General features: G+C 38.3%; 1 protein-coding gene across 2 annotated transcripts in view; it reads right to left on the bottom strand.

The window, feature by feature from the left end:
• Positions 1-5,191: 5,191 nt before the first annotated feature.
• tmem8b (transmembrane protein 8B) overlaps positions 5,192-16,462 on the bottom strand; it is a 34,956-nt gene continuing 23,685 nt past the window's right edge. For both annotated transcript variants that reach the window (XM_086315062.1, XM_086315063.1), the window contains exons 10-13: positions 15,624-15,802; positions 12,483-12,629; positions 9,149-9,265; positions 5,192-6,303 (exon numbers count right to left, since the gene is read on the bottom strand). In XM_086315062.1, the coding sequence (XP_086171188.1) occupies positions 5,968-6,303; positions 9,149-9,265; positions 12,483-12,629; positions 15,624-15,802 (779 nt within the window). In that variant the 3' untranslated portion in view covers positions 5,192-5,967. The remainder of the gene's footprint in view (positions 6,304-9,148; positions 9,266-12,482; positions 12,630-15,623; positions 15,803-16,462) is intronic.

The following is a 16,462-nucleotide window of genomic DNA, read 5'->3' as shown; positions in this document are numbered from 1 at the left end:
TGGGATGCTCACGATGTGCAGCTCTGTTGACACCGAGGTCAAAATTTCTAACATGAGTAAAGTTGAAGGCTAAACTCTTGTTATTGCTGGGGCATTCAAAACACATAAAAATGTGCTTTGAATAAGTTTAATCGTTTCAGCAGTGTTCCCTGTACGGCACCGAGGAGTTTTTCTTCGTTCCTTCAAATATGCATATTCTTCGTGTTATTGACTCATGTTATTAGCTCTGTGTAATGTTTTTATGTTCACATCTTCTGCACTGCTGTGCCGTTTGCATGATTCATTTTTATTTTTAATGTTTTAACACATTATTTAAATTTATGCTCTCCATACGATTTGTGCATCTGTTATAATTTATAGCTGGAAAAGTGCTCATTATAGTGAAACTATTGTCGATTTCTTACAAATGAAAATCCAATAGAATCATAACAAAAGTCATTACATTAATCAGTTCAAACTGAACCTGATGGAGAGCCTATAGACATGCTGATGCTTCGTAGGGTATATGTTAAAAAATCAGTTTGTGCCACCATCATCTACCAATTAAAACACCCTGTGAACTCCATATTTTTAAAACGTTTATGTATATTTGGGGGAAAAGTGAGATAACTGGCACCTTTGGGTTTAGGTTGCATTGCTTTGGAAAATATGAAATAACACAGCAGGCAATCATTTTTCAGTCAGTCCAAATCATAAGATTGCTGCATGTGCACGTTATTCATTTAATTTTTGCTTGGAATCATTTGTATGAGATTCTCTCTGGATATACTCCAAAAACTGTGTAGTCCAAAAACATACTTATCAAGTTAATTGGGGGATCTAAATTGGCCGTAGGACTGAACATGAGCATGAAAGATTGTCTTCTTCTCTGCGTTCGCCCCGCAGTACACTGGAGACCTGTCCAAGGTGTACCCTGCCTCTCCACCGTGACAGCTGGGACAGGCTCCATCCTCTCATGACCTTGAATCAGAAAGCAGCTAAGAAAATGAATGGATCATTTTGAAAACATGACTCTGTTAGCCAAATAGCAAGCAGAGATATTTGGCATGATTGCTAGATCTTATTTTTTTCGTCAAATTTCCTAGTACTTTGTCTTTGCATCCTCAAACTGCAGAAACTAACCTTGGAACAGCCATGTAAATAAGTGAAGACTAAATAGCTCTCCCACCGTAGGTTATGGAGATGTTTTAAAGTAATAAAAACCCTGTTATGTTAGCCAAGAATCTATGAATACAAAGATGCCTCTTGCAGCTTTGATTTCATGTGTGATGGAAGTAAAAGAATATCCAGTGTTTGAAATTTCAATATCTAAGACCTTGTCATTTTGGTCTAATTTGTCTCATTAAGTACAGTCTGAGGCTTTTTATTCCTGCCAAGGGGTGCACTCTGCACTTGGAATATTGAGTCTCTTATTACATGAATTTCCATTTCTTGGCTTTTCATTGATGTGGCAAGGGAGTGACTGAGAAAATGCCCTGAAATATACACAGCTTCACAAAGTTTTGTGTTAACTTAACCATTCTTTCATTTTGAATTTTAAAGGCACTTTATTTTCCTGTTCAGTACCAACAAGATTTTTTAAGAATAGTGCCTCTTAAATTCTTAAAATAATAATAATACAGAAAAAGAAAAAAAAGGATGCTTTGATGTTTTGATGAGATGTCGAGTGCAGCAAAGGCTATAGGTTGTCTAGGTTGTGTGGAATATGTGGGCTGTACCTTTGTGCATTTAAAAATCCCTAATGAAATTCTATATAAAGAATATGAATATAAATATGATTCAACAAACATTTTAAGCATAAATAACTGTATGAGTCATTTTGATACTGTTTCTTATTTAATAGCACCGTAGCAACACAGTGTAGACATCGGGCTCCTGCGCCTTTCCCTTCAAACAAAGAGAAGAAAATTCAATGTAAGGACTTTATATAGCCTTCAGAGACCTCATTCTGTTATATTTTAAAGCTCAATAGTCTCTCTCAGACACAAACACACAAACATGTGTTTTTATGATTTTTTGGAGGTCTTATTTGGACATATCCTGACACAACTCTGTTAATGGGCACAATCGTGCCTCAGTTTGTGAGAGAATAATGTAACTGTATGCCATGAAATTCTGCATGGACCTTCCCGGGGGACAAATTGCCATGTTTGCTGATTTCCTTGCACTATATGCTAGTCTTGTTATTTAGCTGGAACATAAAAACATACACAAACACAAACACACACACACACACACACACACACACACACACACACAAACACTTGAGAAATAATTAGCTGCAGTAGTTTGAGGCTTTAGTAGAATCTTCTATCTTCAGCTGTAAATAAAGACTTTGCTTTTAAAGGTAGAATTTAAAAAAAGAGTTGTTATTCAATTATAAGTGTTGTTAATAAGGCGAGTTAACATTTTAAAACAATAGAAGAGGTCATGTGTAGGAAGTAGCCTTAAAAAATAACCAAAAAGAAAACATCAGGTGGCAGGTTTTCTTTAGAAATATTAGTTTCCAGTTGCTATGAAAGTCTCCTTTGGTAAGCTCTGGTAATCCTCCGTTCACACATACTGTAGGTGGAGTTAAACAACAGAGACAGGCATGCTTATAGAATTCATCTCATACATTTTGCATGCCGGGCACATGTACTGTACATAAAAGATGGACATTTCCACAGTGACATCATCTAATAGACTTCAGAGATTCTTTTGAAACCTTTTCTTTGACATTTTGGCTGTTGGCATTTGTTTGTTTATTTTCTAAAAATTCAACATAACCATATTTGGATCACGAGATAGTACCGAGGAGCTAATGCTAGTACTAGCTTAGTTTCCAAAAATCTAACGTGTGACTCTGTTGACTGATGATAAATGTTTTAGATGCCCAGTAACAGTCTTAATCTTGTTTGGTGTTCAGGTGTTGGACCTGTTTCCAATGCTTACCAAAAGAAACATTATGTGATTTGATATCATTTCAACCTCAGACACCTTGTCGCATTTATGGAAAAGGACATATAAATTATAATATAAGCACATATACAACGTGTGTTTTTCTTGTGTGTCTGTGTTCCAACCCTCCAACTCTCTGCTCCTGCATTCCTGCACATTTTACACTCTGTTTTGTGAGAACTACTCTGTATTGTTTCACATTCTGTCACAACTGTAAATCAGGGACAGGAAACAACAAGTAGCTGTGCCTGTGCCTGCTTTTCAATCAAAATGGTGAAAATATTCTCTAAGAGAACTTTGTGATTTCAGACAAAAGAGAAAGTCTGGAAGAAGATTTTTCAGTACAGAGTCCTTTTGCCTTTGTTGGATCCCAACCCTTCTTTATTGGACAGCAGGGTTGGGAGAGGAGGGGTTTAAAATACAGGAAACAGTCTGGGGCAAACTCAAACTCGTCCTGTGGTAAGGACTCTAATGTTCAATATATGGCTCACCTACTCAATCAAGTGAGCTACAGCAGGATCATTAATTCGGAGTATAACAGTGAGTTTGAAAACACCGATGAGACTGACCATCATTTTGCTCCCAAACAGTCCCATCAGCAGCCATCAAGGGGGGGAAATGGATGTCAAAAATGGTGAGAGCGAATGGTCCTCATGCCCAAGAAATAAGCCATCCCGCATGACTGCCACCACGATGCAACCAGGGCCAGCGCAAATGGTGTGACGTGAAATCTTTAACTTTATATCCTAGATGGCATCTAGAAAATCATCCTGACTGTGAGATGTTCCTTGATATAAATTCTCCTCCTTATCAAGGAGCAACAGAAGCATGTAAGAGGTGTGTGGGTCCAAGATAGACAGAAAGATAGATAAAGTGCATGAACTAAGTATGCAACACACAGAGCAAAACTCTGTCCCTTGTGTGGTTTATATGCTGGCACCAACAGGCTATTTATTTAATGGGAGCTGAACTACAGACTGAGATGAATTGTTTGGAATTGGGACAAAGTAAACATATGTTAAGTATTTTTACAGACTGTTATGACTAAATTGAATAAAAAAGACCCAAAATGCTAAAGTTGGCCAGGTATCAAAATGTGAACATCACATAAGGGAAACATCACATAAGGAAAATGCAATCAGTGGAGAAACTGAACTGATAACTGCATGGTCTCACAATGTCTTCTGACTGAGTAACAGGCTCATAATCATGAGATAGCCTTCACTCTAAAGCATTCCCTTCTTTATCATATATTTTATTCTAAATGAGGATCATAATGTACAAAATGAGGATCAGGCACTGATGAAGCCTTGAAACTGGCAATGGTGATTATAAACTCATCAGGAAAAGTGTTTACTGAGGCCACAAATCAAGTGAAAACTAGGATCATTTTCTTATAGACTTCTTTACAATTGGACTTGTGTTTTTATACAGCTAGCTCTCTGCCTCCCCAGAGGCTATATTTATCTTTATATAAAGTCTAAGGTCCAAAGACATGAAAGTGTATAACGGTAAATAGATATTATGTATGAGGGCAACAGCAGTGAGAATAACCTAATATACTATATAACTGCTTTGCTTTTAAACTCTCAGCTGACTGCATTTACATGTAAAAAACATCTGATACTGTAGGTTATCAAGCTAAGACTCAAAGAACTCTTATATTTGGTTATTTAATATGATGTAAAACTGTTATTCCAGGTTTTCTGTCTTTTTTGCTGTAGCTAACAGCTACAGGGATGCTGTATCAGTCAAAGGATTAAATGAGCGTACTTTCAAAATGTCTCTCACTCTGAGCACTGTGATCATATCTTATTGGAGGGCTATCAAGCCCAGGTACAATTTTCACTTGTACACCTGCCAAAACAATAAATTATTTAATCTATTCTGAAATAAAAAGAACAAAAACCTGAAACCACCCAGAACGATAAATATTGAAGAACGACTGATGGATCATGCCTAAAAGGAATACAGCAAACAGTAATAAAACTTTCACAGCTTTTCTTTTCTTTATATAAGAAGAGAGTCTACATATAAACAGTATGGACTGAAGCGGCATTCATGCTCCCGCTCTGTAGGAGAATTATTTATCTTTAGCTCTATTCCTGGGAGGATGCTTTTGACAACATCTCATCTCACTGTCTGAAAACCACTGCCATCCATTAGGGCCAGGAATTGCACTACGATGTCTTTGTGGGAGGCTTTGCCAGTTGCACTACGTTTAAAAGCTTCGAAGGAAGCAAAGCAATACTGAGGCAAAGAAAGAAAACATTTATTGTTCATGAATGTGGTGTCACACAGGTCCTGTCAGAAAAGAGCAGGGAGGTGAGGTCTTGGTTTGAGGTCTCTGAAGTAATCCTGCCTCCCCTCTTCTCTAAGCACAGGAAACTGGACTTTGGAACTGTTCTTTTTCAAGAACAATCAGCACATTCGTGTAAAAGCAGTACATTGCAAAAGACAGTCTAACATTCCACATGACAGCTAGGTTTTACATTTGTGATGCCCACTGTAATTTATATCCTTATAAAAATTTACAGAATAACATTTTTTGTGTCTCAGTGCAAAAGATATATATTCCAAAAGAATTTCAGAAAAGCCGTGCCCTTGTTAAATGTCCGTCCATATCCCTCCCCTTATCTGTACCCCTACAATAGTATAATTGGCCTGTTTACTGTACAAGACCACCAATAAATAACTAACAGAAGCAGTTTTACAGTCACTGTCAGGTAGCAGCAGTGTTTCAGCTTAGACTTTAAATACATATTCACAAACAACAGTGTGTCACTGTACACCCACAATTCATCAGAACTTTAACTATAGATAATAATAATAATAATTACATTTGTATTGATAGTAATTACCATGACAATAACAACAGAAAAAAAGAAATACATAGTGTCACATCGGCATTAAAGTATTTACATTGCTTTTTCAAGTTCTGTGGCTTAATTTCCCGTGTGTGAATTTCCCAAGTAAAAGAAGGCAATGAAGTGTCTCTAAGGTAAAAGGTTGACAGTGGGGAGTTTATCAGCTGGTGCAGATGCTATTGATGGAAATGATGCCTGGGTCCACCAGGCCAAGCTCCTCATGCTCATTCACACACAGCTGATAGCCACAGCCCCGCCTACGCTTCAGTGGGGTCACCTTGGCATCAGGCTTGGCTCGAGGTGGCAGGAGAAAGCCCACACTCCCTGCAATCAGCATGTGCCAGATGCTGTGTATGTAGAAGTAGTTCTCCTCTGTCTCCACAAAGGCGTAGAGTGCCACGGCAGATGTGGCAATCATGGTGCCCGGGAAAAGGAAGAACACCCAGCGCTTCCAGGTGGGCGGGTAGCAACGTCGACGCCGGATGGTGCGCACAGTCTGACAAGGTCCACAGACACATAAAAAAAAAGATTATCAATATCACTATTTACACCTGTTTTTTTCTGAAAGCTCACAAAGTAACATTTTCCAATGGGAACAGTTTAATACCCACTCATAATTTCATACAGGAAATGACAGCTTCCAAAAGAAATTCCATGCAAAGAAAAACACAGCGCCAATCCTTTACTGAGATCCATTTACAGACCAAGAAAAAGACTTAATTTATTCCCATATGTGCTGTGGTGCCTGCAACCAATATAACCCTAGCAACAACCACTAAGAACCTGAAAAAATCTATTTTTGTATTCATGTGTATCTGACCTCATCGCCACAGACTAGAAAGCAGAGTTATAATGTGCGCTTCCCAGGGCTGTGTGTAAACACGTGTTTGAAAACATTGTCATGTGTGTTTCTTTTATGCTCACATGTTAACAGCATGATGTGTGTCAAAGGCAGCAGAGTCTCGCGTAGCAAACCACAAAGTGTTTTATATAGTGAAGTTTATTTTCATAGATCATAGTTTGTTTTCCACATGAATTGATCTCCAAGGCCTTGTGTTTAACGGTCTTACTAATTTAATTTAATGAACTTTTTTATGTAGAAAGAGCATATTGAAGTGGGAGATCACACAGGGAGAGTCATTAAAGAACTGAGACCAGTGGGATTTCAGCGAGGGACCACTAGACATCTCTATTTTATTGCAGGTGGAGAGGGATGGTATTCTCTGTGAATCTCTTGTGGTTTTATTGTATGAAATTTTGTATTCATGCCTAGCGCCGCAGAAAAAGTCTATCATCTGGATCAGCTGATGGATTAGTGACGTGCCTGTCAATGCTTTATCTGCTTTTTTATGTTTCTTTGCTGGAGCTGGATATGAAATCTATTTTTGAGAATATGTGCTAATGCTTTCTGTAAGTGTCCCATGATTGCCTCTATTACAGCGCAAAGAGAAATGAACATTTAATTTCATTCAGTCTCTATTTTCATCGCTTCATAAACACTGATTGCTTGAATGATTTTTTTTTCTTTCTCAAAAGGTTATTATGAAGAATTTGACACAATATAAGGGGAAACGTAAGCTGGTCGTGAATGACAAAAGTAATTACATGCACGAAACGGCTCTGTATGCATTTAACAATGAAGAATGCAAAATCCTTGCATACTTTTGTGGTTAAGCCAAATAATTCTAGACCAGGATTGTGTTTTTATGTATGAGGCAGGGACCTCATTTAGTTTGAAGAATTAGGGATATTTGGCATTGACAGAGTTGAACTTCCCCCCCTTCCTCTTGCTGCTAATGACACCCCTGCACAGCAGCAGACGCTCTGTGCCCTCCGCTTGACTGATCTAATTCGGTTGTGTCTGAGAACATTCAGAATGCCAAGCTTTGCAGAAACATGACAAGCTGAAATGAAAGGGCTCTTGTAGAAAATGTGCAGTGCTCAGACTCGGAGTTGGAGTACGGAGCGGAGAATGTTGAAATGCAGACATACGCTGTTGAACCGCTGATAAATTATTAAGTGTCAGGTAATCAAAGCAGAATCCCGGGTTTATCTTTAAAAACTGCAACATTAGCATGAGATTCAACTGCCTTTTATGGAAAAGTTGCTGCGAGGAATTTATTCCTATGCAGTCTGTTGTTTCATTTGCCAAGGGAGGATGAGATTATCTGTCTCTGTTTATACTTCCAGTCCGTAGACACTGTCACAGTATATCATTTGCCACTCGTCAAATAACATATGTCAACAAACCATCTATAATTGAATTACAAATCAGCCAAAGACTAAAGAAAATCAGCCAAATATTGAAAGCCGGTAGCTTTACATACATTTGCAGTGATTTATTTTAAAGCATTTAGAAAGAAGATATTTTTGACAATAGTAAAAAATACACTTTCCTACTTATTGTGCTAAAGCTGCAGGGTTTACATGGTGGAATTAAACAGTACTTCGTCTTCCAATATTTCTGTAGGATCCTCCAGCTCGCAGATAGATAACTCTCAGAGCTACAACTCCCACACTTTATTCAGCACAAAGCTTTCTCCAAGGAAACCACAAACCTTGTTTTCAAACTCATGTCAGAGGTTTGGTGTTAAAGGCTTTTTTTTCCACAAGAACCTTGCCTGAAAGACTATTATTTTTTATCTTCTCAGTTCAGGGAGCACATTATGACTCGAAGAAGAGTCAGTGAAAGTACAAGCTGAGTTATAATGGAACTACAACCCATGACTAATACCCACAGGCTGCAAAACTTTTAAAGCCCCTTCAATACTAATGTAAAATAGCTTCATTGGTCAGAAAACCACCAGTTTTTTATGCATGCACATGTTCCAAGCCTATGTTAGCTTACATGACAGATTTAATCCTTTTATACTTACTATCATCAGGGACTCGAGGGACTGTGGAGACGCATTTTATTTGCATGTCTGAACCAGCGTGAATGTTAAACACAAATTATGTATTAAAGTAACAGTTTCATGTTGTGCATAAATATAAAATAAAATATCTCCTATTGCACAATAATTTTACACCCTATAAATACAAGCAGAAATGCTTTTACACCTGATTAATACAGGTTTAATTTAATTTTAATAAGCATACATATAATGTGATAAAATACATTTTGGCACAAGAAAAATTTTTTTACCCAGCCCACTATAAATTTTCAAAGGTTATTTATATATTGGATAAAGATTTTTAGTGTGATACTTGTAATATCCACATTTTTATTTTACTTTATATGTTCTTACCTTATATCATATCATATTTTTATTTTTACTTATTTATCGCTTTAGACTGTTTCTCTACAGTTCCTATAAATAAGGAGATCATTTTTCTCTTACCCATGCCACGGCCATGATGCCCAGAGCAAACAGGCTGGGTCCCAGCAGGTTCCACAGACCATGACGATCCAGCTGCAGTGCCATGGACAGAGACATCGCCCCCAGCAGATACAGAACCTGACAAAAAAAAAACCATGGATCAATAACTGCTCTCCATAAACACAGTCAGCATTGTTACATGTACAAGCAAGAACATATTTGTGCGGTCAGGCGATAGCACAACTCTACCTTTGGAGAGGTAAAGACTATTGTCAGTGTGGCAAAGCTGTAATCTTTTTTCCATACATATAGGAAAAATGGCTTTGCATCAAATCTCTAAACCATCAGGTGATTCATGTGTGGACTATACTTTCACGTTTTCTCTGTTTTGAGCTGACATCCTGTTATTTGGCTTTCAGAGTTATACTTTTCTTAACACACGTGTTTTTTTGCCATCAAGTTCTATTGGAGATCATAGCTGTGATGCTCCACAGAAATAAGTGCCTTACTAAAAGAAATGTTGTTGTGCTTTGTCAACAAGTTCAACAAGGCTTTGGATGTTGTTATTTTCTACTAGTCACCACAATAATATATTACAAATTTTAGTTTTCAGTTAATAGTCTGCTGTTGCATGTTTACGTGTAACATTGAGCTATTATTAAAGATGTCCATGTTATGAAAGAACAAACAGGTTCGCGGTTGAGAATCATAGACAGTTTGACAGTATTGACAGATGGTTTTGAGGCACTATAGAAGTATTTGTTCATGTTATCTATTCAAAACAAGAAAATATAAAATAATGGCAGCTATTTACTGCATTGTTAACTGCCACAACAAGCTACCTTTAGCACACAGCATGCAAGTCTGTGCTCCAAAAGGTAAAAGCCTCTCATTATGTAAATATACAAGCACTTTAATGTACCCATAGGGAAAATAACTGCAGAGTTCAGGTGAACTCAAAATGGGTATTTTAAAGTGCTTATAGAAAAATACACTAGACCTCTTTTGAAACAGCTGAAAGCCCCAATAAAACAGTGAAAACAAAATGCTAACAATAGAGCCACATGATATATAAAATCAGTTATTTTATTTTATTTCATTGCCAAGCTCACAACTGGACATAAAGCCACAGGATATAAAAGAGATAAAGTGAGAATGAAAAAAATCAATAAGCTGTGCTACACATGCTCGGGGAGAACTTGAGCCCATCCAGAATGCCTAGGGTCTAGTAGGCAATGTGAGGAGGAATCGGGGATTTTTGAGCTGGTAAGAGATGACCTGTCTGCAGGAGAATAGAACTAATTGGCACACACCAAGGAGGAAAGGAGCAGCATGGTGCAGCCTGAGGACTCTTTGCAGCAACAGTCATCAGTCATGCTGCTCTGGTGGATCACACAGTGGCACAGAAACAAGCATGCATTGCATGCAGGCATGAATGCATAGTGACAAATGAGCCTGCAGGAATTCTAAAAAAACAATAACAATCTATTTTTATCTGCAACTTATATTTTCATGCTTAATAAGATATATAGTGTGTCAGATTTAATGTATATAGTATTGGTGCATGTCTAATGACCGTACCACACTGAGGTGTCATATAACGGCCAAGGAAACAGTATGTGATGAAGTGGAGCTAAGTAAAGGTCAACTTATCATCTTTTAAATAAAAATTTCATAATTAAATAATGCTGGAACCAGTAATATATTAACATATGCCTATATAAAACATTTTTACAAGGTTGTACAGACATTTGATGTACTAAGATTCCTGTGGATTACTGCTAATAACTGCTAAATTATTAGCAAGGTTACATACTCATTCATTCTATAGTATATTTTCAAATTTTCAAATTATTTGTGAAGTCACTTTACAAATATTAGGAATAATATCGGTTTAATTTCATATCATGAAAAGCAAACGGAAACAGAAAATTTGGAGCATCAAACACTGAAACAGAAAACAGCGCTTCTATTTGCAGCAGATATTTCAGGCATACCTATTTAGCTACTAGTAATTAAAATCATGTGGCTATTTTTTTCTGATTGACTGAACAAACATGTTTGATGTCCTACAGTGCAATTACATTGGTGAGAACAATGTTTTCAGAACTGTTCAGTAAGGAAGGGGCAAAATTACAAAGATGTGATGAAGTGTAATTATCTTCATAATTGTGATCCAGAACTTTCACCAAGTTGAGACTAACATGCCTCCTGGTGCTCAATCTTTATGTGAACTAGCATAAAATGATTTTCAGCCAACAATTTTGTGAGACATTAAGAGCTTTGCGGGTCCAAAAGTCGCATACTACACAGCGAGACAAACAATATTCCATGCTCTTAGGTCCTTTATCCTCTAGTACTAGTGTAACATACAAACAAACACACACATACACACACTCAGTGTCTCTTTCAAGTACACAAACGCACAAAGTCCCACTTGCCAGTCCTGACATGTGCGATTTGATTAGTGACTGCGTACTGCAGCGCTAAGCAAAAATGAAAACTCTAGAGGACAGCAGATGTTCATGCACTCCCCACCCTCCTCCTACCTCACACCCTCTCTCCACTCTCCCCCCTCTCTCTGTCTCATTTATGGACATGGACACACATTTACACATACGCACACACTTTCCCTCAGACTGCTCCATCTTGGTATGCAGCCAGGGAGTGACCCATGGAGAAGGTGCACCTGTTAGTGTTTACCATTACCCACGCAATATGTCAGCAACCAGAGAATTTAGTGCCATGCAATGCTGATTTTAACACATTGATCTTTTCATTTATGACTGAAAATTGAGGCATATGAGGTGCTCGTTTATAGCGCTACAGCCTCTCAGTACTTTAATCTAATCTAATCTAATCTCTCTTTGTTCATGGTCTGGGAGAGTGCAAAGGCATCAGGGTCTGAAAACGTCTGTTTCCGGATGTCTGAATCTACTGACATCTACCTACGACTAACATTTTATTAAGTAGCAAATGTGACAGGCTGAGTTGTTTTTCTAAATGGCTGTTTATCCATTTAGAAACATAATCTCCACATAAAAGGGTATGACCTAAGCTGCACTTCATGTGTCCAGGCTGAAGTGCCGCTTATTACTTTGCAGCTAGAGTGGGGAAAATTAGTGTGTTTATAAATATGCACTGTTAATGATGACATGCATTTTCTCAGTTCATTTGTGTTGAGATCAATGTATCGAAGAACTGTTGATATCACTATGCAAGCCTTACATTTTCATCTTTATCTTTATAAAGGGAAAAGTTTCTATTACAACAGGACTTTTCAGTTTTATAGAAAGAAAACAAATATCCAGTCTGAGTATCAGTAGAAACAGGCTTCGCTCAGAATTACACATACCTGTTTGATGATGGATTTTAGCCTAGCCATTGCAATGACGGTGACCCACACTGACATGAGTGACCCGAGGAAGTCACAAAACTGCAGAACATCATACTCCATGATGCAAAACACCACAATACCTGGCTGGTCGCATGCATGGTAGAACTGTGAGAAAAGAAGAGAAAGGCACAAAGGTTACAAAAACACGCAGATGTGTCAGAACAATAGACGGCACAACAGCACAAAAGTATTGATTCTGTAAAAAGCTTGAGCTGAATGATAAGCTGAATAAAATAAGCAATACCCAGGTTATTGCTGGTTACTGACAAAGAAGCTATACAGACCATTCTTTTACAAACTCATCTCAGATTCATTGCAACACAGTGGCATGCACATACTGGCCGACTCTATTTATGTATGAAATCCCACTAGCATATGTTTGCAGCTATATTTCTTGCAATTTTATTTTTACAGCTTTGTTGAAAGAAGAAAAAAAAATTCCGGTATGAATACATTATCTATAAAATGTCTACTCACTACTGTATACACTATCAATAAATGATTATATACAGTGGGGCAAAAAAGTATTTAGTCAGCCACCGATTGTGCAAGTTCCCCCACTTAAAATGATGACAGAGGTCAGTAATTTGCACCAGAGGTACACTTCAACTGTGAGAGACAGAATGTGAAAAAAAAATCCATGAATTCACATGGTAGGATTTGTAAAGAATTTATTCGTAAATTAGGGTGGAAAATAAGTATTTGGTCACCTCAAACAAGGAAAATCTCTGGCTCTCACAGACCTGTAACGTCTTCTGTAAGAAGCTTTTCTGTCCCCCACTCGTTACCTGTATGAATGGCACCTGTTTGAACTCATCATCTGTATAAAAGACACCTGTCCACAGCCTCAAACAGTCAGACTCCAAACGCCGCCATGGCCAAGATCAAAGAGCTTTCGAAGGACACCAGGAAAAGTATTGTAGACCTGCACCAGACTGGGAAGAGTGAATCTACAATAGGCAAGCAGCTTGGTGTGAAAAAATCAACTGTGGGAGCAATCATCAGAAAATGGAAGACATACAAGACCACTGATAATCTCCCTCGATCTGGGGCTCCACGCAAGATCTCATCCCGTGGGGTCAAAATGATCATGAGAACGGTGAGCAAAGATCCCAGAACCACACGGGGGGACCTGGTGAATGACCTGCAGAGAGCTGGGACCAAAGTAACAAAGGTCACCATCAGTAACACACTACAACGGCAGGGAATCAAATCCCGCAGTGCCAGACGTGTTCCGCTGCTGAAGCCAGTGCATGTCCAGGCCCGTCTGAAGTTTGCCAGAGAGCACATGGATGATACAGCAGAGGATTGGGAGAATGTCATGTGGTCAGATGAAACCAAAGTAGAACTTTTTGGTATAAACTCAACTTGTCGTGTTTGGAGGAAGAAGAATACTGAGTTGCATCCCAAGAACACCATACCTACTGTGAAGCATGGGGGTGGAAACATCATGCTATGGGGCTGTTTTTCTGCCAAGGGGACAGGACGACTGATCCGTGTTAAGGACAGAATGAATGGGGCCATGTATCGTGAGATTTTGAGCCAAAACCTCCTTCCATCAGTGAGAACTTTGAAGATGAAACGAGGCTGGGTCTTCCAACATGACAATGATCCAAAACACACCGCCCGGGCAACAAAGGAGTGGCTCCGTAAGAAGCATTTGAAAGTCCTGGAGTGGCCTAGCCAGTCTCCAGACCTCAACCCCATAGAAAATCTGTGGCGGGAGTTGAAAGTCCGTGTTGCTCGGCGACAGCCCCAAAGCATCACTGCTCTCGAGAAGATCTGCATGGAGGAATGGGCCAAAATACCAGCTACTGTGTGTGCAAACCTGGTAAAGACCTATAGTAAACGTTTGACCTCTGTTATTGCCAACAAAGGTTATGTTACAAAGTATTGAGTTGTATTTTTGTTATTGACCAAATACTTATTTTCCACCCTGATTTACAAATAAATTCTTTACAAATCCTACCATGTGGATTCATGGATTTTTTTTTTTTCACATTCTGTCTCTCACAGTTGAAGTGTACCTCTGGTGCAAATTACTGACCTCTGTCATCATTTTAGGTGGGGGAACTTGCACAATCGGTGGCTGACTAAATACTTTTTTGCCCCACTGTATATCACATTATCGTAGTGAGACATCATTCATTTTAAGGAGAACTGGGGTTTTTATCATTTTATAAAGGAGGATTTCTTTTGTTAAATAATATTTCAAAAAATTACACAACAGGCACTTTCTCAACAAAAGCATGTGAAACCTTTTCTTCAAGGAGAAATATTAAATTAGTCCCCTGAGATATGAAAAAGCATGGTCTGCTTTTAAATGTAGTTTTCTTTCACTCTATAAAACGCACTCTTCTTGGTTAGGAGGCGGATAAAATGCAGCAGATTATTAAAAAATAATGATGCCATACCGAGCATTGTTTCTGGCTCCAGCAAGATTTCATCCTTAGCATCAATAGTAACGTTTATTGTCAGTATTTCTTAATTGTAATTCTGTGCTAATATACTAGATGTAGCTTTTTAAAAGGTACTGTAGCTGAAAGAAACAAAACAAAACAAAAACAAAAAACTTCATTTGATTCTAACAGTTCTAGTTGCCAAACGGTACTTTTGGTGGGGGTGAAATAATTTACCCAAACTTAATTTTGTCGTCATTTTTGCAGTGAAAATGTTTTCTAAAACTCGCTGTTGCCTGGGGGAAGTTCCCGTAGTGGAAAAGTAATAAAGTTATGGCTCTGAGCAGGGGATCATAGTAGAGATACTGGAGCATTTTTGTTTTAATGAAGGACATTCATTTTAATGCTTCCAATGCAGAATAGAATTGTAAGCATAAGTATTTCTGACTGTGGTGTAGTTTGGAATGACTTACTCAGAAATAGGAGTATGTCATCTGCATACACGGGAATTTGATGCAGAATGTGTTTCCTATTAAAGCTCGCCTTGCCACAATCTGATGACTTTCGGAAAACATCTGCTTTTGTGATTCTTTCTTTCTTTATGCTTACTTTTGTGCATTACTGATACCAACTGTTTATTAGCAAAGTACCATGCTTAAATAAAAGGAAAATATACTTTAGGTTATCACTTTTCACTCACAGTGGAGAAAAACATGGTGAAGATGTAGACCGAAGCCTCCAGGAGGTAGTGGCTTCGGATGGCGATGGCCACGGGCGGGACAAACATCAGGTTACTGAGACAGAGTAGCAGGGTGGAGAGGAGCTGGAAACTGTACGAATAGGCTTCTGAGTTGTCTGTGCACCCCCATCCATCCCAGCCTAAAATACCAATACACACAGACCACCTTAGTAAATCTGGTACTTTCACCTAAAAAACTAAAGCTCTAAGACAGGTTTTTGTTTTGTTTTTGTTTTTTAACAGGCTTTACATGTTGGGAAAAGCATAAATGGTGCCTGACTTCCTTAAACCCTCAATCAATTCCAGGAAAAACGTGGTTTTGGTTTATGAATGAGAAGAGTTTCCCCAGCAGGTGAAACTGTTTGTTTCAAACCCTTAATCTCTTAAAATGTATGAAATATTTATTATCTCTTGACAAGAATAATGCCTTAGCAGCCTTTTGCTATGAACAGACATTTCTCTGCAAAAATAATCAAAAACAGATATGTGTGAAGTTGTTTATCCTGCATAATAGAGCCTCCTGGTGTGAACTCACTTCTATTTTAAAACACCCCCGCTTTGGTACATTGGATCTTTATCAAGTGGTTGATTGAATAAGACAGTGTGAATTAAATATTCGTGAGCACTGTTGAACAGAGGTTTTGCAGTCTGAGATGGGCCAAGGGCAAGTGCTGAATGCAAAGCGTCTGCCAGGAAGTAGTCACACATGTGAAGTATGACAATGAATTTAACTGAGGAGAAACCAACTCTGATAAAAGAAGATCAAAGGCAGGATTTAAAAAAGCCTCAGAGGACATGCT

This window comes from Aulonocara sp. 'chitande type north' Nkhata Bay, linkage group LG12 (genome assembly GCF_057382095.1).
Source record: "Aulonocara sp. 'chitande type north' Nkhata Bay isolate Kocher_YH1m ecotype deep benthic linkage group LG12, A_spYH_male_GT1.1, whole genome shotgun sequence".
Classification (NCBI taxonomy): domain Eukaryota; kingdom Metazoa; phylum Chordata; class Actinopteri; order Cichliformes; family Cichlidae; genus Aulonocara; species Aulonocara sp. 'chitande type north' Nkhata Bay.
The sequence above is the reverse complement of the archived record's forward strand: the minus strand, read 5'-3'. Positions and strand labels throughout refer to the sequence as shown.